The sequence below is a fragment of the Corythoichthys intestinalis genome, chromosome 8 (assembly GCF_030265065.1).
Source record: "Corythoichthys intestinalis isolate RoL2023-P3 chromosome 8, ASM3026506v1, whole genome shotgun sequence".
Taxonomy (NCBI): Eukaryota; Metazoa; Chordata; class Actinopteri; order Syngnathiformes; family Syngnathidae; genus Corythoichthys; species Corythoichthys intestinalis.
This window is the reverse complement of record NC_080402.1, coordinates 39760552-39782435: the sequence shown is the minus strand read 5'-3', so window position 1 is coordinate 39782435 and position 21884 is coordinate 39760552. Positions and strand designations below refer to the sequence as shown.

Sequence of the window (21884 nt, the reverse complement as noted above, 5' to 3'; positions counted from 1 at the left end):
GAGCACTACACACAATTACACATATTTTGATTTTTCTTTTTTTTTTTTAAATTTTTTTTTTTTTTTTTTTTGCATTTTATCAATGTTTTCACCAGTGTTCACCTGGCTGTTGAAATTGGTGAGTTTTGAAGAATTCTTTGGGTGTCAAAGTAGGGCTCAAAGCGTCGACGGGACAAAGAATGACTGCTAGGGGGCGCTACATAGTCTACTTGGGGTAAAAATTGCACCTGTCTTGACCTTCCTGCTGATTTTGGTGCATTTTGAAGCATTCTTAGGGGGTCAAATTGAGCTCAAAGGGGCTGCGGAACAAAGAATAACTATAATAACAATAAAACCGAGGAACCACAATAGGTTACCTGCATGTCCATACTGTTCAGTTATGGATGTATCCTAAGTCAAATCAAATCAACTTTTATTTGTTTAGACCAGAGGTGAAAGTGGTTAGAATTTCTTGCCGGAACTCCTAAACGTGAAGGTCACCACGGAGCCAGAAATTTTATTAATTTTTTTTTTTTTTTTTTACGAGGGGTGGGGAGGGTGTCAAAACTACTGAAATGCGAAGAAAACTGTTTTGCTCAGTTATTTCATTAACACATACAAAACTGATTTTTATTTAAAATTGTATTTTTTTTCAATGATTTGCAAAATAAAAGTTAACAAAAACAGCTATAACCCCACCCTCCATCTCCTAATTTGTATTTTCCCTCATTTCCTCACATACTAAATGCCAAATATTAATTTTAACTACTTAAGAACATATGATGTATGTTAAAATGGAACATAATTTAAACATTTACTTTTTTTTTGTGTGTTTTGATAATAAACATATAAGTAACATACATTCAGAAAAATAAGTACAAATAACATTATGCAGAGTGAAATGGAATATATTTTGAAGATCACGCAAACATTGACATTTTTAAATCATAAGGAAATGAATAAGTAGCCTAACATAAATGAACAAATATAAATCCAAAGTTCACATTGACAGCTAAGATGTTCTGAACCTCCACATAAGACCAAATAAAACTAAAAATGATAAATAAGCCACTGTAACTCTTTCCTTGCTCTTAAAAGATTTGATCCATTTTCTGTTGCATTGCCCTTTTTTTTCTGTTTCAGAAAACATGCACATTTGAACCTATCAGAGCGAACTACCTCTGATGATCACATGTCAGCATGTCAGCCAAATGAACGTATAAATGAGTCCAGGTGTTTTGCTTTGCTGCATGCATTCGCACATTGATGTGACTCATCATCGTCAGAAATCTCCATGCCGTCCCTGGAATAAAATAAATAATAAATAATGGTGGAAATGGATTACGCTACACAAGCACTTTATTACACTTGTTGTTAACACTTGTATATGTAAATCTGATGTTGGTAGATTGTTTTCTTCTTGGAGATGAAATGGATGTGTGGCTGCTTTGCTTTTTTTTTTTTTTTTTTTTGCATATCGTTTTGACAGTTGCCGTCATATTTTCGGAATCAAGGCACCGTATACCGGCCCTGAATCTTATTCCGGAACTGCGTTCCAGCCCTGAATTTTATACCGGAACTGCGTCCCTGACCGTTCCCGCCCACTTTCACCCCTGGTTTAGACCAAATCACAACAACAGTTATCTCAAGGAGAAAACAAAACATGTTTTAGCCCTACGCTGGATTTTGACCTACTTGAGCATTGTAGCTTTTTTTTTTTTTTTTTTTTGCCCTTTTTCAGACCTCTACCCTTTTTCTAATTAGGTGAACTTGCAACATCACAAGGGGTGCAAATACTTCTGCTCTCTACTGAATGCTGTATTTTTAAATAGGGAGGTTAGTAAGAGACTAATGTACAGGTTTGGGTTCACTCACTACCGTGAACAACATGGGACACTATGCCTCTTTACGTTCGAAGTGTTTCGCGTACTCCAAGCCACAGAGGGGCGCTAAGAGCTTTAGCTTCAACGTACATCAACATCCGACAGACTGTTGGTAAATGGAGCTTTGTTTTGAAAAACGGAGCCCCTTAGGTCTTAACTGTGATGGCAAACGAGACGGACCGAGGTGTCTCTTCCCGTGCGGAGCGAAAAGCTTTACAAAAGGCCAAGATAGTGCAACGTGAAAATGAGAGAGAGATCTTTAGGCTGGTAAGATAACAGAGAAAACTAAAGACATTAATCGGGAGTTGCCCAGTTGTAGCTGACCACGGCTCGTCTTTTCTTGTGGACTTCTCAGGTTGGACGTATCTTGAAGAAACCAGAGGGAGAAAGGTCTGAGGAGGAGACTTCTGTGCTTATGTTGCATAGAGACACTGTTGATGAGCTTTGTAAAAGAAAGATCCGCAGCAATCAACTCAAGAGGAAGCAAGAGGAGGTCAGGTTGTAAACATACCACGAGCCATTCGTGTTGCATGTTAATTTATTTGAGAATTGAACATAGATATCAATTTGTTTGAATGGTGGTCTCTCTGTAATTGTGACCTGTAATTGGCTGGCAAATAAACTAGGGCCCCTTTATAGATTAAGTGACGATTTTTGGTTATTGAAAAATACTTAGGCCTATAAAGCCCTGATCATATTTGGTTCGTGTAGGCCAAACCTGTATTCCAAATGTTAGTGTTAAAAGATATGGCGGAAAACAGACAAAACTGAAAAAGCAGTTTCTGCTCTTGCACTCCTCTTTAACAGAAACGGCTGTATTTTAATCCAAAACAATTGTTATGTTTGATAGAACAATATGTCTATATGCTGCCATAGCAGATTCGTGGCGCATTAAGCCCCCAAACTATTTTTAATTTGTACGTTTTACCCTGAAAACCCCGTTTACAGACGTCGCGCAACCGCTTGTGTTTCAACCCAGCCATAAAACGAAGGTAATTAATTATATTTATTATTCAAAATGTTTGTCGTTTTTAGCTTAGAATCATTAATTGGTGTCTCATATTTCGTCAAAAAAAAAACGACTTTTAAAAAATTATTCACTCGCATATTTTAAACTTTTAAACAAATTACGTCACAATGAAAAAAAATGGCGTCTGTAAAAGTCACGGATATCTACCTCATAACTATCGCTTAATTGTATTTTTTTGTTTGTTACTGTCGCATATTCGCTGATATGGTAGATGATAAATAATCAGTCAAAACAAACAAACAAAAATTTTGGGGAAAAAAAAAACATTTAAAAGGGTAAATATATGAAAAAGAAAATCTCGACCACTCCTTGATGTCTGCGATTTCTGCATTGCGATCCTTGTTATATTACCATTTTTCACCTATAAAATCCCCCCAAAATCCAGCCGTGGCCATTCACAGCTGTGTCTTGACACTCAGTAATACATGCTACATGGAGTTTTTGGATCGAAACAAGGCAGGTACGCAATAATATCTCATTAAAGTCATGGCGTCTGTAATTCTGCTCTTGCGTGCTCTCGCCTCCGGTTAGGATTTTGCTGTTATTTTTATTTTATTTTTATTTTTTTAAATGCCCTCCTGTTCAAAAATTTTCTTCCCCCCAAAATTGAGATTTTAAGCTTTCTAATGACGTATCACACATGGATATAGGACAATTTTGAAATTTGGCCAAATTGGGGGTCTCAGAGCGGAACTTCAATTCACCTGAGTGTTTTCCGCCATATATATTTTTAATTAAAATGAATGAAAAGTGTTAAATAAAATATGAGGAATACAATTTATATATAAAAGAAAATACACGCTTTGAACCAATAAGCCTCTAAAGTTGATATTTGTTTTACAATTTCAACTGATACGCCGGCAACTTGAGTGACCAAGATGAGGTGAAATTACAAATATTACTTTTGCCGAATGCAGAAGGGCTGACACAGATTTTGTTGTTACAAGGAAATAGTACAAGGTATGTGCATTTAAACAAAATAGTATGTCATTCTTTTTTACTGCAGGTATTAATTGGAATAAAACATTTCGGCAACATGATTCCCTTTCTTGTTTTCTTTAAAACGATTAGTGCGTGGGCAAAACAGGTTAATAAATCACAATTTATAAAATTGTTACAAAAATAGCATATAGTGCTGCAACGATTAATCGATTAACTCGAGTATTTGATTGGAATAAAATATTTGAATTAAAATTTTGTTGCTTCCAGTATTTGTTTAATTAAAGGGGCGTTGTAATGGCTTATTTTGAAAGCGTTTGCATTTAGTTTTATTGATTAGGGTGGATACACTGTCCTCTGGTCTGCCTAATTTCACATGGCTGAATCCAACTGCTCCATGTTAAGACCAACGTAAGCTTTTGTTTGAGCTAATGTTTTTTAATTCGTAAATTAGTTCATAAATATATTTAGCAGTTTTTGTGGGAATGTGTGTCTGAACCATTTGTTAAGAGCATTGTAAAAAAAACCATAGCATTTTATAGCATTTAAGCTAATGGACTTTTGCTATGTAAGTTAGCCAATTTTTCGTTTGTTGTACATAGATCCTCATTTATGTTTTTTTTACCGTTTGAGGCTCAGCTCAGGTATTTTAATTTTTCATGTTCCTTATCCGATTACTGGATTATTCAAACTAACTAGTTCATTGATTAATCGACTACTAAAATAATCGATAGCTGCAGCCCTAATAGCATACGAGAATGTGATATAAGACAGCAGAGCTCCGGAGTCTCGCCAAACCTTAACCCGACATTATGGAGACCCTCGGTGGCCCCCCAGACGGACTTTCTCCCGCTGTCCTAGGTAATTCCGGCTCCAATAGCATATCTTAAAGTTGATGCAGTTAAAAAGCTCGTATTTGGATCTCGGAATCGAGCTGGTGGTCTGCTGCGAGGCGAGCCACCGTTTCCCAGCCTCAGTTTCTCGGCCGCCTCCGGGTAGAACGCACGTACAGTGGGGTAAATAAGTATTTAGTCAACCACTAATTGTGCAAGTTCTCCCACTTGAAAATATTAGAGAGGCCTGTAATTGTCAACATGGGTAAACCTCAACCATGAGAGCTAGAATGTGGGGAAAAAAACCCAGAAAATCACATTGCTTGATTTTTAAAGAATTTATTTGCAAATCATGGTGGAAAATAAGTAATTGGTCAATGCCAAAAGTTCATGTCAATACTTTGTTATGTACCCTTTGTTGGCAATAACGGAGGCCAAACATTTTCTGTAACTCTTCACAAGCCTTTTACATACTGTTGCTGGTATTTTGGCCCATTCCTCCATGCAGATCTCCTCTAGAGCAGTGATGTTTTGGGGCTGTCATTGGGCAACACAGACTTTCAGCTCCCACCACAGATTTTCTATGGGGTTGAGATCTGGAGACTGGCGAGGCCACTCCAGAACCTAGAAATGCTTCTTACGAACCCACTCCTTTGTTGCCCTGGCTGTGTGTTTGGGATCATTGTCATGCTGAAAGACCCAGCCACGTCTCATCTTCAATGCCCTTGCTGATGGAAGGAGATTTTCACTCAAAATCTCGATACATGGCCCCATTCATTCTTTCCTTTACACAGATCAGTCATCCTGGTCCCTTTGCAGAAAAACAGCCCCAAAGCATGATGTTTCCACCCCCATGCTTCACCGCGGGTATGGTGTTCCTCGGATGCGATTCAGTATTCTTTCTCTTCCAAACACGAGAATCTGTGTTTCTACCAAAAAGTTCTATTTTGGTTTCATCTGACCATAACACATTCTCCCAGTCCTCTTCTGGATCATCCAAATGCTCTCTAGCGAACCGCAGACGGGCCTGGACGTCTACTGGCTTCAGCAGGGGGACACGTCTGGCAGTGCAGGATTTGAGTCCCTGGGAGCGCATTGTGTTACTGATAGTAGCCTTTGTTACTGTGGTCCCAGCTCTCTGTAGGTCATTCTCTAGGTCCCCCCCCCCGTGTGGTTCTGGGATTTTTGCTCACTGTTCTTGATTTTGACGCCACTGGGTGAGATCTTGCATGGAGCCCCAGATCGAGGGAGATTATCAGTGGTCTTGTATGTCTTCCATTTTCTAATAATTGCTCCCACAGTTGATTTCTTTACACCGAGTGAAGAGTTACAGAAAACGTTTGGCCAAAGGGTACATAACAAAGTATTGAGATGAACTTTTGGTATTGACCAAATATGTATTTTTCACCATGAGTTGCAAATAAATTCTTTAAAAATCAAACAATGTGATTTTCTGTTTTTTTCTTCTTCTCCACATTCTGTCTCTCATGGTTGAGGTTTACAGATGTTGACAATTGCAGGCCTCTCTAATCTTTGTAATCTAAAAGTTGGAGAACTGTCATAATTGGTGGTTGATTAAATACTTATTTGCCCCACTGTAAGTCGTTATATGTCCATCAACGTACAGTAAGTATTGTTGTGAGGCACATCAGCTAGTCTTCCCTTGCCTAACGGCATTTTCCACCTGTAAAAGAACAAAAAACTTGTAACACTTGCATTTATGACATAATTGTGCCATCCAACACGTACTCATAAGCAACAGGCTAGCAACAGATAGTTTTTGTAGTAAATAATATTAAAGATGATCATAAATAAAATCATCAGCGTAATAACAATATGAAAGGCAACAAGTCGTTTCATGCGCAAGATTTTAGTGTTTTTTTGAGCACCGAACACATGGAAATGCAGGGACAGGAAGAACATACCTTCCATAACACAGTGGCTACATGGCTCCAAAACACCTGGTCTTTTTGGTGGCACAAGCTTATTTCCACATCTGCCTTCATGAAGATGTTGTCCTCCCCTGTCGTGATGATGGCAGACGGATGCGGTATTTCCAAATTGTCTTTTTTAAGGGATTTTGATGAGTAATGTTAATCCAGTTCCACTGCTGTTTTGGATAGAGAAATTCTAAAACGGAAGTTGCGAGCAGACATGCGCAAATAAAGCGGAAGTACCTCGTAAACGTCTCTATGAGGCGTTAACGACCCAAATGAGGACAAATGTTGTTAAACGAAAATAGATCAATGCTTATTTAACCATTATTTTATCGAACATAATATAAAAAATGTTCCACCTTTTGATTTCTTACAGGTGTTTGACACTGCAGACGATCTGAAAAGCAAAGTGCGGAAGCTGGCTGTGGCAGTCAAACAAGCAAAACACTTGGTGGTTTACACTGGTGCTGGAATAAGTACAGTAAGATAACCTAGAATGCCCTATTTTGTCACTTTGCCTCGCTTCTGCTGATCTAATGTAATTTTTCATGGTAGGCGGCATCGATCCCTGACTACCGAGGGCCCAATGGAATTTGGACACAATTGCAGAAGGGCCGTTCTGTCAGGTAACATGTTTATTGCTAGCTTGGATGACATTTTATGTGCATGCTACAATCTAGTCGGATGGCACAATTTTTTTCCCTTTTTCTCTTGACAAACAGCTCATCTGACCTGAGCAAAGCAGAGCCGACGCTCACACATATGTGCATTTGGGCACTTTATAAGGAAATGCTGGTACGTGTGACTTTTATGCAAAAGCACGTAATGGCAGAAATTTTTAAAAATGTACATTTTTATAAAGGTGAAGCATGTCGTGTCTCAAAATTGTGATGGACTTCATCTACGTAGCGGTCTTCCCAGACATGCCCTGTCTGAACTTCATGGAAACATGTTTATTGAGGTGACTTACGCACTCAAGCTTGAACAACACACTTTGTCATCTATAATTTATTCTTTATTTGCAACCTGTTACCCTTGAGATGAAGGGCGTAGTTTTGGTCTCAACACTGGTAGGGACGGTATGGCATAAATAACCTGCATGTACACTTTATGCTGGGGACGGGACATTCTTAATGATCAATGCAAAAAAAATCTGTATTGACTTATGCTAACTTTTATGTGTATTGGATCAGCCTACACCATTCAATTTAAACCTTTGTTTTAAAAAATTACTAAAGAAGTATTATTATTATTTATTTACTTATTTATTTATTTAAAACTGTCCTGTTCAGCTGTTTGACACGTAGAATGGAAGTCTTAGTGCCCGGTTGGTCTGAACAGTTTTAATGTTTCACATTGAGAGTATGACATACTCATCAGTCAACATACCTCGTTTATTATGACAAAGCAGCGAACAGGAAGGGGTTGTGAGGGAACAGAAGAAAAGAAACACAAGAGAAGAAAGAAAAACACAAACAACAAGAAATACATTGAACGTCTAACTACTAATATGTTGGTCCTATCGTCAGCAAGATGTATTTCTGGTTGACACCATGTGGGGGGCCTGTTGACCAGGGAAAAAGGGGGACGGTGGTGGGGGAGTCTATAAGCTAAGTGATTGAAAGGGGTAGAGTTTACACAAATCAGCTCTGTGATCTAGAACCCAGTAATCGTGTGAATCCCTTGTGAGTGTAAGCCCGTTGGTGACCGACCCTACGCCGGCCCATCGCCACTCCTGGCACAGGGACCCCCCACCCGAGCACGCCCTATCACATCCAGCCGCACGCGAGTCCCACCAAGCGCACGACAGCCATGCAGACGAGCGGAGACACCACTCGGGAAGCATTTTGAAAACTTCCAGAAAAATCATTTGGCTTTTATGAACAAATTTAACCTGCATTATTTGAACATAAATTATATTAACATTCACAATAAATACAAACTTGTTAATTATCCCTTAACAATCCAGGAATGCAAAAAATGTAACATCTGTCTTAATACTACTCAACATTGTCTAAATAAAGAAATAAATTTTAACTGAAAATCTTCTTTATCTTCAGGAAAATAAATAAAAAGTGAGCTGTTTTCCAGGTAAAATACTGCTTTTGTCCACAAGCACAACCAAACTAAAAAAAAAAAAAATTAAAACTCCTGTGGGGTGCTTTAAGACCACATAAATAAAATTAAAAGTAAAATTGGGGAGAAAGGGGTAAAACCCGTTTCACTTCATTTCTCACAGTTTAAGTAACGTTGACAGTAAACAGTTTTGCAGGTTAGCAAGTTCACACAGTTTAATGTTATGCTAACTCTGATGCAGGTCAGACTTTCAGTAGTAGAATTAGTGGTGTGGTCCCCACTTCCACAACACTGACATAGTTTTACATTTCTGACAGGGGCTGCTGCTGGCAAAAAAAAACTTCTAATATCTTTAATATCTAATGTGTGAGTGTCTGTGGGGGGGGGGGGGGGGGGGGGTCCAAGTCATTAGCCAATCAAATGTGCATTTAGGAGGAAAAAAATGGATCATGATTTTCAGCAAGTGAAAAGAAGTACATGTAAGTCTGAACATAACGAAAATAATTGACTTAATAATAATGGGGTCATTTACAACAATTAAAACATATGGGAAGTGGTGGAAGTTTGTGGGGACAATTTGAGAATCCTGAAAAGTTGCTAGTGTTTTGTCCCTACCGTCCCTATGCAAACCTACGCCCTTGCTTGAGATCCATGCAGCTGATCCAACATTCCCTCCGGATAACGTACTGAATGTGTGTTTAGCGAATTTGATTTTGATATTTTCTGTGTTCCTTTCAGGTGTGCACTACCTGCTCTCCAGTCAGGGAATACGTACGTTTATTCGATGTGACTGAGCGAACGTCCCTCCACCGGCATGGCACGGGCCGCAGCTGCTGTTGCTGTGGTGGAGAACTCAGGGACACAATTGTGCACTTTGGGGAACGTGGAACCCTGGAACAACCGCTCAACTGGAAGGGAGCTGCAGAGGCGGCAAAGGCGGCTGACGTTATCCTCTGCTTAGGTTCGAGTCTGAAGGTAGTTCTTATCGATAATAATCCATATTTTTGTTCATTTGTATTCCCACTGTGTTTTATAGAGTACTTGAATATGGGGCCAATTGATATCATTTTAAATTCATGTTAATACTTTAGTTTTTATATGGCGGAAAACACTCAGGTGACTTGAAGTTCCGCTCTGAGACCCCCATTTTGGCCAACTTTCAAAATTGTCCGATATGCATGTGTGATACGTCATTGGAAAGCTTAAAATCTCAATTTTCTGGGGGAAGAAAACTTTTGAACAGGAGGGTATTTAAAAAAAAAAAAAAAAAAAAAAATTTAAACAGTGGAACCCTATGTGGAAGTGAGAACATGAAAGAGCAGAAGTAAAGACGCCATGACTTTAACGAGATATTATTGCGTATTTACCTTGTTTTGATCCAAAAACTCCATGTAGCATGTATCACTGAGTGTCAAGATACAGCTGTGAATGGCCACAGCAGGATTTTTGGGGGATTTTATGGGTGAAACATGGTAATATAACAAGCGTCGCAATGCAGAAATCTCAGACATCAAGGAGTGGTCGAGATTTTCTTTTCCTTTTAAACGTCCCCCACCCCCAATTTTCCTTTGTTTGGATCGATTATTTATCATCTAACATATTGGAGAAAATGTGACAGTAACAAAATATACATCAAAATATACAATAGACATCAATTAATGAGTCTATGCTAAAAATGACAGACATTTTGAATAATAAATATTATTCATTAGCTTCGTTTTATGGCTGGGTTGAAACAAAAGCGGTTGCGCGATGTCTGTAAACGGGGATTTCCCGGGTAAAACGGACAAATTTAAAATAGTTCGGGAACTTAATGCGCCATGAATCTGCTATGGCAGCATATAGACATATTTTTCTATCAAACACAACGGTTGTTTTGGCTTAAAATACAGCAGTTTCTTTTAAAGAGGAGTGCAAGAGCAGAAACTGCTTTTTCAGTCTTGTCTGTGTTTTCCGCCATATAATCAATCATAGACTTCACTATCAGTTGATGAGGAGCGGTGCCACTCCGTAAGGGGCCTATTTTAAAAAACTTCAAATTCAAATATTTTCAAAACAAAAGCCGCTAGCGACCTAAATCTGAAAAAGGCACCTCCCTTAGGTCTCTGTGAGCAGCGACATTAAAAAAATTCAAGGTCGTTCCCTAATAAAATCCCGCAAATTTTTTTTTTATATATCAGTAAAACAAAACTTAAAATCACAATAAAATTCTCAGATTTTACGCTAGATGCACAAAAATCACCAAATGCAGAGATAATCACCTATATTTTCAGGATCAATAGCAATATTTAACATATATAAGTTTTTGCTTGAAATAACGACTTCATTTTTTTAATTTAGTTAAAAAAAAGACAGCTAATACATCACTCAACTTTCACATTAGAAACTTAATACTTGAGGAAAGTTTGCAGAATCATCTTATTTTTTACTCAACAAAAGCAAATTTGGCATTTTTCTATGTACGATCACAACTTATTTAGGTTGAATTCCAATGTCAGTATTGCCTCAGCACGTCTTGCTGGCTATCTGGCCCTCGTCGTTTTTAGATTGAAATGTTACATAAAATAAAACGGGTAATAGCCGATTTTTTTTTGTTTGGACGAAGAAATGTCTAAATTACCATTTTTTTGCCAAAAAACGGGCTATTGGCCAAAAATTACCTGATTATTTGAATGTAAAGTTACGCTATTGTGTGTGAAAATGAAATCCAACATTGCGGCCATCACAAAACAAAGAGCTTTTTAAGTTAAAATTTTTGTAAATGAATGAGTAAATCCCGGAATTAGTTATGGACATGAACGTAAAAGTCTAGATTCGTGGTTAAAAGCAAAAAAACGGGCAGTTATCATTCATTTTGCATCAGTATTTCAAGCTACAGTTATGCTAATTTTTATCCATTCATTTCATTTTTTTCCCACAACGTTTCAAAGTGCACGCATGGTGCTATTTTATTTAAGAATTACCTTGAATCGTCGACAAAATCACTCTTGAGACACTCCTACCTGCTTGTATGCACTAAAACTTTTATCCTGTTTCCACCTAAATCTGGCGTTAGAACGCAGCGTGTGTTTGAGTTTTTCGCAGTGAAAGCTTTGCCTGGCCCGGCCCCCTACGGGCAGCCGTGGTGCAATGTCTTTAAGAACTGTCTCGCCAGCTGATTGTGAAATCTAGGATTCAATATACGGTAAATGTTTCTTGTAGTTAGTAGTCATTTCATGTGGTTACCAACGTCTTTATATAGTCTCTTACTTGGAATAAAGTTTCAGTGTAATGATTTGTGCCTCTACATCAAAATTCAGAGTGTTTTTTCCCTCTCACCATATTTTCATCATTTAGGACGACTTTTATTGCAGGCATATCTCACGCATTTATCACAAGAATCAGAGGTTGCCTTGTAGGATGTGTTTTGTTCATCTATGGCTATTATAGTATTTGTCATATTTATGTTAAAGTAGTCTCTCTGTGCAGGTGCTGAAGAAATATGCTTGTCTGTGGTGCATGAACAGACCAGCAAGTAAAAGACCAAAATTGTACATAATTAACCTCCAGGTACAGTATTAGCAATAAAATCCCATATACTTTAATTGGTCTTAAGATGAAGAAATAGTGCTGCACAAATGTAATCACCAATATCTAATTCTTCAATTGTGATCTTTCTGTTTTAGTGGACACCAAAAGATGACTTGGCTGTACTAAAAATCAATGCCAAATGTGATGATGTCATGAGTCTTCTTATGGAGGAGCTTAATATCCAGATTCCTATTTATGACAGGTATGTGTGCCTTTATGAGAGATAAATGCTGGCGTGATGTCATACAACCTAAATTATATCCTTTTTTATGGTGCGTTTTTTTTCCCACCACATATGCAAAATACCTGCCTTAACCTAGACTGAAGCCAACAAAACATTTGTTTTCTCTATTCCATTATGTCACACACAACTAATTGTTTCAAAATTTTAAAAAAGTAGTTTGACAATTTCAAACTTGTGTTCAACCTCAGAGGTTCTTTATGTTCCTACAATTTCAGCATCTTTGTGTTTGTGTGGATCAAATTCTCTATTATTTTCATATCTACTGAGCTTTGTAAATCCAACAAGTGACACAAAAATACAGTGGGATGAAAAAGTATCTGAACCTTTTGGAATTTCTCACATTCCTGCATAATTTCTCACATTCCTGCATTACCATCAAATGCGATCTGATCTTTTTCAAAATCACGCAGATGAAAAAACTGTCTGCTTTAACTAAAACCACCCAAACATTTATAGGTTTTCATATTTTAATGAGGATAGTATGCAAACAACAACAAGGGCAAAAAATAAGTGAACCATCACATTTAATATTTTGTGAACATTAAACGAGCAACAATGTTTTTTAGACAGCAGTGGCTTCCTCTGTGGAGTCCTTCCATGAACATCATTCTTGGCCATAGTTTTACATATAGTTGATGCATGCACAGAGATATTGGACTGTGCCTCTATTTCTATAAGTCTTTAGCAGACACTCTAGGGTTCTTTTTTTACCTCTCTGAGTATTTTGCGCTGAACTCTTGGCGTCATCTTTGGTGGACGGCCGCTTTTTGGGAGAAAAGCAACAGTGCCAAACTCTCTCCATTTGTAGACAACTTCTCTGACTGTCGATTGATGAACATCTAGACTTTTAGAGATGGTTTTGTGTCCTTTCCCAGCTTTATAAAAATCAACAATCCTTGACCGGAGGTCTTCAGACAGCTATTTTGACTGAGCCATGATGCACATCAGACAATAGTAGTGTCAACAATAATCGATGCGGCGATGCATCCCGATGCGGGGCATGGACGATTCGATTCGATGCGGGCAACAAGCCGAATCGATTCAGCGCATTTTAAAATATATAAGTACGTTCAAAAATCTTCCCTGTACAATTCCGGTGATGCGATGGATTTGGTTTCCCCATTTGTATTATTATTCTCATGTTTCATTTTTTACACACTGCCTAACTCTGGTCAAGTTTCCCACCAACCTCGTAGAAGCCAAAATGTCTCCAGATGTCTGCTTTCAATGTTTTAAGTGAATCAATAATCTTTCTCGCTCCCTCTTTCTCCGCTTCAGCCATTGTTATGCTATGTCCTATCTCTTAGAGGTTAGATCTTGTGGCCGAACCCGAACGGGTCGGGCCCAAAATGTTAAGCATTCATGTTCGGGTCGGGCCGGGCCGCGCCGCCGGACTAATAAATAATTTTTTAAAAATGGGATAAAACCAAGAGCAGGCTCTCTGTATTGTGCATTTGCTTGTGCACGCACATGAACGCAGTGGCGATGCCCGCTTTTTCCTCTTCTCCTCCGCTGTGGCGCTTGTGATTCGTTACGAAAGACACTTTTATTGATGCACACAAAGGCAACACAAATGTGATCCTTTTGAATCTTCTCCTCTGTGTGTCTGCAAAATCGCTTTTTTTTTTTTTTTTTTTAAACTTACCCAGCGTTATTTCGTTGTGTGAATGCTTTTATAATGATCATAAAAATATGTAGACTATTTAAACATTAAGAAAACTTGCGTTTTTTTCTGCCAACTCCAAGAAATGAAAATAAATTGCTGCTGCTGCGTTTTTTTTCCGCGTCACTCCAAGCCGGGTCGGGCTTCAATACCAGCGGGCCGTGTCGGGTCAGGCTGGATTTTCTAGGCCCGATCTAACCTCTACTAGCTCTCTGCTCTCTCGATTGCAAAAAACGGATATTTCCTCATGTTGAAACAGATTGTTATGGCTGCTAAAATGCTGCTGCACTTCATTTTAATTCATTATTTTTTATTATGTGGTAGTTACTGATTGCATTTCTAAGTTGATTGCACATATACAGTGGGCTAGGCCTACATTTTACTTTTGTTCTACATTGCAATTTAGTTGATGTTTTGTTTGCAACTGAACTGATCCCTGGATTGATATTGCGATAAAGATGCTGCTGCACTACAATATTTTCTTTGTCGTTTTCTTTAATATTTACTTGAATATTTTTATTGATGGGTCGTTGTGACTAAAATACAGTGACTGTTATTACTGATTTTGCACAGGAGTTCAGATGTTGCACTGTGTGAAAGGCTGCTACTGTGTGTAAAAAAAAAAAAAAAAAAAAAAAAAGAGAAAGCCCTGGTCTCATTCAAAGCACCAATTAAATGCTGTGATCTTTTTTTTTTTTTTTTTTTTTTTTTTTTAAATATATACATCTGAAAGTATTTTCATTTGACTTCAACCAGGAGTGACACAAGAGCCAATAAAAAGTTGTTTAATGTCTGACCGCTTGTGTTGCCTCATGATTCATGAAAATATGCTTTGCTTTAGAATTTTAATGCATCCCAGGCTTTAAGGCATCGCGATGCATTGCCAAATCGAACCGAATCAAATCGTGACCCTCTGAATCGAATCAAATCGAATCGTGGCCCTCCGAATCGTAATCGAATCGAATCGTGAGGGGAGTGCCGATGCACACCTCTATCAGACAATGCTTCTCATCGAGACATTTCTTACCAGGTGTGTGTTTTATAGTGACAGGGCAGCTTTAAACCACCCATCGGTGATTGGGCACACACCAGACTTAGTGTTTGGTGAAAATTGGTTTGAAATTGCTCTTTAAGTCTCATTAGGCAGCGGGTTCACTTACTTGTTTTTCCCCGTTCTGTCATTGGTTGCATGCCATCCTCATTAAAATATGAAAACCTATAAATATTTGGGTGGTTTTAGTTAAAGCAGACACTGTATTTTCATCTGTGTGATTTTGACATAGATCACATTTTATGGTGATTTTATGCAGAAATGTGAGAAATTCCTAAAGGTTCACATACTTTATCATACCACTGTAATTAGATTAACTGTTTTGTGTTTTCAGGGCAGAGGACCCCATCTTTAGCCTTGCTGTACCTCTTCAGCCTGAGGATGAGGACAGCCACACCCGTGCCGTAATAACTCCCCACGCTGGTCCGGGCGATTCCATTGAGGACGGTGGCGAGACTACAAAGGCCAAAGCTGTGCAGGGTGGCTGGTTTGGAAGAGGCTATGGCAAAGGAAGGAAGAAGAAAAAAGCAGCCTAGAGGTGATTCGTGGAAAGCCACATTGTAGCATACTGATGTGTGAGCTGGATTCAGTGTTCAGTGGATGAGTTGCGGCCGAGGTGCTATGTATACTGTATAATGTATTTTTTTCCCCATGTGTGTAAGGGAATATAAAATTTTGGTTTTGAATTCTATGTAAATGCATTGATAAAGCATTAGTTATTTATTAACAAGGGAAAACAATTGTATCATAGTGAATGACCACAGAGTTACTTTTTAATTCATCTTTGAATCAAAGAATGGGGTAACTTATTATAAGTGCGTCAAAAGCTGCTCTTTAAAAATGTTTACATAAGTTTGGTGCGGTGTTGGCGTTTCAGTGGGACCTCTTGTGGCAGCGGATGTCATGTAGAAATATATACCCTCTTTCAGACTTTCTTTGTTCTGCCATGAGGCATGATATTGTATTGCAGCTATTTGTTATGTTTGTATTTGAATCATATCAGGTGAAGTTTCTACAACCACTCAACAAGCCTATTAGTAAAAGAGTAAAGAGGTCCCAATGAACTGTAGATTTTTCCCTAGTTTTAGGGTTGTATGAAATGAAAGACTTCATTCCAGTCAACATACAGTGCTGCTCAAAAGTTTGTGAACCCCCTCAACATTTAGGAATTTTCTATTATTTCAACCTGATTTCCTAATCAATCAATTCAGTAGTTTTTTTTTGTTTTTTTAACAGTTGTGTTGTCGAGACTAAATTAAAAAGAGTTTTCATCAACTGATGTAGGTGCAAAATTGAACTGTTTGGTCACAACCAAAACCGCCATGTCTGGCGAAAAGTCAACACTGCATACCACCAAAAGAACCTTCTCCCAACAGTGAAGCATGGAGGTGGGAATGTCAAGATCTGGGCTTGCTTTTCATCCTCAGGACCTGGACAACTCCACATAGTCCAGGGAATCATGAATTCTGAGGAATATTGTCAAATCCTAGAACATAACCTGACGCCATCTGTTTTGAAGTTAAAGCTTGGCAGAAGGTGGATCATGCAACATGATAATGATCCAAAGCATTCCAGCAATACAACCAAGGAATGGCTGAAAAAGAAGAAGATTCGTGTTCTGGACTGGCCCAGTCAAAGTCCTGACCTAAATCCCATTGAAATGCTGTGGCGGGACCTGAAGCGAGCAGTTCATGCCAGACGCCCATCAAACCTCTCTCAACTGACTGCGTTCTGCAAGGAAGAATGGGCAAAAATCCCCCAAAGTAGATGTGAGAGGCTGATTAGTCACTACAGAAACCGTTTGGTTGAGGTAATCTCTGCAAAAGGAGGCGCAATATCCTATTAACTGAAGGGGTTCACATACTTTTGCACACAAGATATCTGAGTTTTTCTTAAATCAACCACTTTTGTTAAATAAAGAATGACAATATAACTATTTCTTTTGTTTCAGTCCATTATTTGGAATGTCAGTATTGTGGATTTGGGTATAACTTAACATTTAATAAGGTTATTTTAGTTTTTTTTACAAAAAATCTGACCATCGCTGTGGGGTTCAAAAACTTTCGAGCAGCACTGTACGTATTTCATACACTTTAGGATTAATAGTGGTGCCTGGAAGAGACATTGTTTCCTAATGGTAATACGTTACTGCAACAAGCTGTGACTCGTATTTTTAGTTTTTCAACAAGTATATTGATTTGAGATTGTTTTTTTTATGCATCAATGAATGTACCAACTTCAATTTGACTTGTTGATGTCAATTGATTAATACTTATTTCCTGACCTCTCAGACCAACTGTTTACATTCTGTGTAAATCAAAGTAAGTGTGAGGCAAAACTGTAATTATGAAATTTTGTTTTGTGGTTGTTAGTTCCTTTTATAATTGCTCTTTACTGAGTTGAGATATATGTACAGAATGGCCGTTCATTTGTCTCAGGAAGCTGACGTCATGCACTATTTGTAAGGTTTACGTGGGGCCAATAACAAGTGATCGACCACCATTGCTAACACTTGTGCCAGAGTTATATGTAATGATAAATATGTTTTGTATTTTGCAAAAAAAAAAAAAAAAGTACTTCATGTTTGTCAATAAACCATGTTTCATGTTCACCGTGTGCTAGAGCCTAGATCTGAGTTATGGGTCGGGTACACCCTGGATTGGTAGCAAGCCAATGGCAAGACAAACAACCATTGGCGCTCACGTTTGCATGTTTTGGGAATGTAGGAACCCCAAGAAAACCCATGTAAGCACAGTATGCAATTGCATGCATACTAAGCACATATAGGCTGGAGGAAGCAGTGATTCTCAAATATTTTACAGAAATTACCACCTTAGGGAGTACAGTGGTACCTCTACATTTGAAGTTAATTGGTAACAGGACCTTGTTTGTAAGTCGAAATGGTCGTATGTCAAGCAGGATTTTTCCATGGGAATACATTATAATTCCATTAATTCGTTCCACAGCCCAAAAACCTACACTAAATCCTTAATAAATACTGCTAGTATTATTACAAATGGCAATTAAACATAGCAAAACAAGTAAGTTATAAATAAAATTCAGAATAATATATAATAATAATAATAATTAGTAATTATTCCTGTAAATAATGTAACGAATCGGATTGCAATGTGGCGGACACTTTTTGTTGTACCTGAACGCACCACGAGGCTGACGTCACAGTGAGATAGGTCAGTGCGGTAGAGATAATACTTTCGTTTTCTTGAGAGCACACTCAATGCAGCGGTCAAGGGGTTTTGTTTTGGTTCTTAAATAAATGATAAAAATGATAAATGACAAAGCTGCCGATTTCCTTGGCGATGTAAATGCGCACCCCACGCTCATATTTTTCTATAATTTGTGTCTTCATTTTAAAGGTAGGCATCACTTTTTTTCTTGTTTCACCACCTGTACCCACTTTGACTGTACCTGTGTTGATTTCTCACACAAGAAAATCTGCTGTACGTTCGTTTGCGGTGCTGTCATGTCGTATTTCGAGCATGTCGTCGGATGTAGAAACATGGCGAGTCAAATTTTACGTTGGATGTCAAAAAGATCGTGTGTCGAGGTATCACTCTACTTGGTTGTCTGAGTACCACCTTCAGGGCCAACATGACCCCTTTCATGCACGAATAATGACTTAAATGGGTGCCCTGTAAAATTTTTTTTTTTAAAAACTCATTAGCTGCCGTTGACGGCACTAGACGTCCAATCCATTTTGACAGGGAGGGGTGGACGTCTAGCACTGCCAGTGGCACTGAAAGGTGAGCGTTCACAAAAATATCTGCTTTCAAGTAGGGCTGCAGCTATCGAATATTTTAGTAGTCGATTAATCAATGGACTAGATAGTTCGAATAATCGAGTAATCGGATAAGGAACATGAAAAATTAAAAAACATGAGCTGAGCCTCAAAGGGTGTATATATATTTTTTTTAAATGAGGATCTATGTATAACAAAAGAACAATTGGCTAACTTACATAGAAAAAGTCCGCTAGCTTGAATGCTATAAAATGCTAGTCTTTTTTACAATGCTCTTAATAAATGGTTCCGACACCTTCCCACAAAAAAACGGCAAAATGTACCTTATAAGTATAACACCATTTACCATTATAAACTAAAATATGAACGCACTAAAAACATTAGCTCAAACAAAATCTTAGCTTACGTTGGTCTTAACAGGGAGCAGTTGGATTCATCCATGTGAAAAAAGGCCGACCAGATGGCAGTGTATCCACCCTAATAAATAAAACTAAATGTAAACACTTTCAAAATAAACTTTTACAACACCACTTTAATTAAACGAATACTTGAAGCAACAAAATTAAATTCGAATCTTTTTTTCTAATCGAATACTTGAGTTAATCGATTAATCGTTGCAGCACTACTTTCAAGTGTTACCTGTGGCCTTAACCATAGTGTGTTTTCATTATATTTTATTATTGTATTGAATTTATACTTACATGAAATTACAATGAGGATTGATAATTAAATATGAGCAATTATATTTTTTTTAAAGTTTTTTTTTTTTTATGACAAAAAAGTCTCTTGCCCTGCTTAAAGATCTTAAGCATAAGCAGAGTTTGACTTTGGTGGTGGTGGGGGGGGGGGGGGGGGGGGGGGCATGTTGATGACCCTGAAACGTGTCAGCAATAAAATTAACTTACAAGACATATGCTCGGTTAGTAGCTTAGCCCATGCTCATAAATACAGGCATCCAGCTATATATGTGTGTGTGTGTGTGTGTGTGTGGGGGGGGGGGGGGGGTGAGAACTGTGAGCGCGCTTGACTTGCTGTGGAGAAGTAGACGCTGATTTTTGCGTTCTGTGGAGATATCCAATTTAATGCCAAGTTTTTCCAGTCACTCACACCCTTGCAAAACGAATCCTCACAGTGGTGAGTTGGAAAATGGCGGCAGGCAAAACAGGAGACTGCATCCTTTTTGACTGAATATTCCAGCCAGGAATATTTGTAATCATCCATTGAAAATGAGCGTTTTTTTGTTTCCCATCATTTTTGAGGGGAATTCTAAATCGGGCTGCTTCGGACAACTATGCTTTTGGCCAAGGACGTTGTCCATTGAATATGGTACAACAGATGTTCGGCCATTCCTTACTATGCGGCGAAACGTCCTACACAATGCTCAGCGCGCTTGCGCAAGCATCCACACGCATGCGCACATTGGTTAGAAGCGGCGAGTACTCACTAGTTTTGTTTTTATTTAGTTATTTAGAACCTTTTCACTGCCTCAAAGATACTTTTTGCATGTATTACCCACTCATACTTTTAACCATTGTGTTTTATTTAGGGCTGTCAAACGATTAAAATTTTTAATCGAATTAATTACAGCTTAAAAATTAATGAATCGTAATTAATCGCAATTAATCGCAATTCAAACCATCTATAAAATATGCCATATTTTCTGTAAATTATATATATATTCTGTAAAATAAATTGTTGGAATGGAAAGATAAGACACAAGATGGATATATACATACATTCAACATACGGTACATAAGGACTGTAGTGGGCATTTCACTCTACTGTCATTTAAATCTGTCTATGCTGTCCTCACTCCGAAGCGTCTACTTTTTCCAAAGCTAGACAGCTAGTGAACGACGCCTTAATAATCAGACTTCTTCCTTTTTCATCTGATTTATTAATAAAATAGCCTCAAACCATTGTCCTCTTTAGACCGTCGTAAAACTACAAAAAAAAAAAAAAGTACACAAGCATTGCATTAGCAACAACTATACAGGTTCACTAAACATAAACAAAAAGCGTCTCATACAAAAAATAGAACATTTCGCTTACTAACATAATATGTACATTCTTTACAACAACCATACTTACGGACAAATCTTGTCCAAGGATCATATAAGCACAACATTACAACGTAGGCGTCAGCCCGAGACGTCGTGCAGCCATATTGAACTGGCAAGAAAAAAATAAACCATGTCGCAAAGCGACCACAAGAGTTCGCTGTTAGACAGCACAAAAAGCCTTGCTGTAAAACTTACCAAAAGGCAGAATACTGTCTGAGCGGGACATAATTGCGTCAAATATTTTAACATGATTAATTTAAAAAATTCATTACCGCGCGTTAACGCGATAATTTTGACAGCTCTAGTTTTTTTGTGTTAAGCTTTGAAGCAGTTGACCACATTAGTCACATAGCATATTTGAACCGTCCTTATTTGATATAACTACATTTAAGTATTTTCTGCAGGCTTTTTTTAATGCGTTATTCCTGTATGCATCCAAACAAAACAAGTTTAGAGTGCACGGTAGTACTTTGGGTGTCAAATTCGACCAACGTAGACGTTTCGCCGATGTAGGAGATTTTGGCAGAACACCGGTTGTGGCTCTGTTGTACAATTAGTGTCTTAAGTGGGACAAATTGAAACTCACCAATTTGGCGGTGCTCTCTGGCGTTTCATGGTCCACATCTTCAATCCTTGGCTCTTGCTCAGTAGTTGTTGTCGCTTTTGAAAGCTTAGGTTTGAAAAAAATTACATATATCCATCTTGTTCCTTCTATCCTGAGGTGGTTTTGGCAAAGCAAAGCAAATATCTCTAAGGTGCTAGTCACATGATCTGTTTGAAAATTAATTTTGACCCATTATTAACAATTACTTTTTGTTCATTTCACTCATTTTTGTTGTTTTATTGCTCTACAACT

General features: G+C 38.0%; 1 protein-coding gene across 1 annotated transcript; it reads left to right on the top strand.

Moving 5' to 3' along the window:
- The first annotated feature begins 1825 nt into the window (after positions 1–1825).
- sirt7 (sirtuin 7) lies at positions 1826–17825 on the top strand. Its single transcript, XM_057844688.1, has 10 exons — positions 1826–2129; positions 2218–2355; positions 6978–7082; positions 7157–7227; positions 7324–7396; positions 7464–7562; positions 9416–9652; positions 12146–12226; positions 12343–12449; positions 15540–17825. The coding sequence occupies exons 1-10, from the start codon at positions 2025–2027 to the stop codon at positions 15739–15741; spliced, it is 1218 nt and encodes a 405-aa protein (XP_057700671.1). The 5' UTR covers positions 1826–2024; the 3' UTR covers positions 15742–17825.
- Positions 17826–21884: the final 4059 nt, after the last annotated feature.

Excerpts from the sequence above, each read along its gene's own strand:
- sirt7 (XM_057844688.1), top strand. The coding sequence starts at position 2,025 with ATGGCAAACGAGACGGACCGAGGTGTCTCTTCCCGTGCGGAGCGAAAA. Across the intron at positions 7,397-7,463 it reads CACTTTATAAGGAAATGCTG|GTGAAGCATGTCGTGTCTCA; the intron begins GTACGTGTGACT and ends ATTTTTATAAAG. Across the intron at positions 12,450-15,539 it reads CAGATTCCTATTTATGACAG|GGCAGAGGACCCCATCTTTA; the intron begins GTATGTGTGCCT and ends TTGTGTTTTCAG.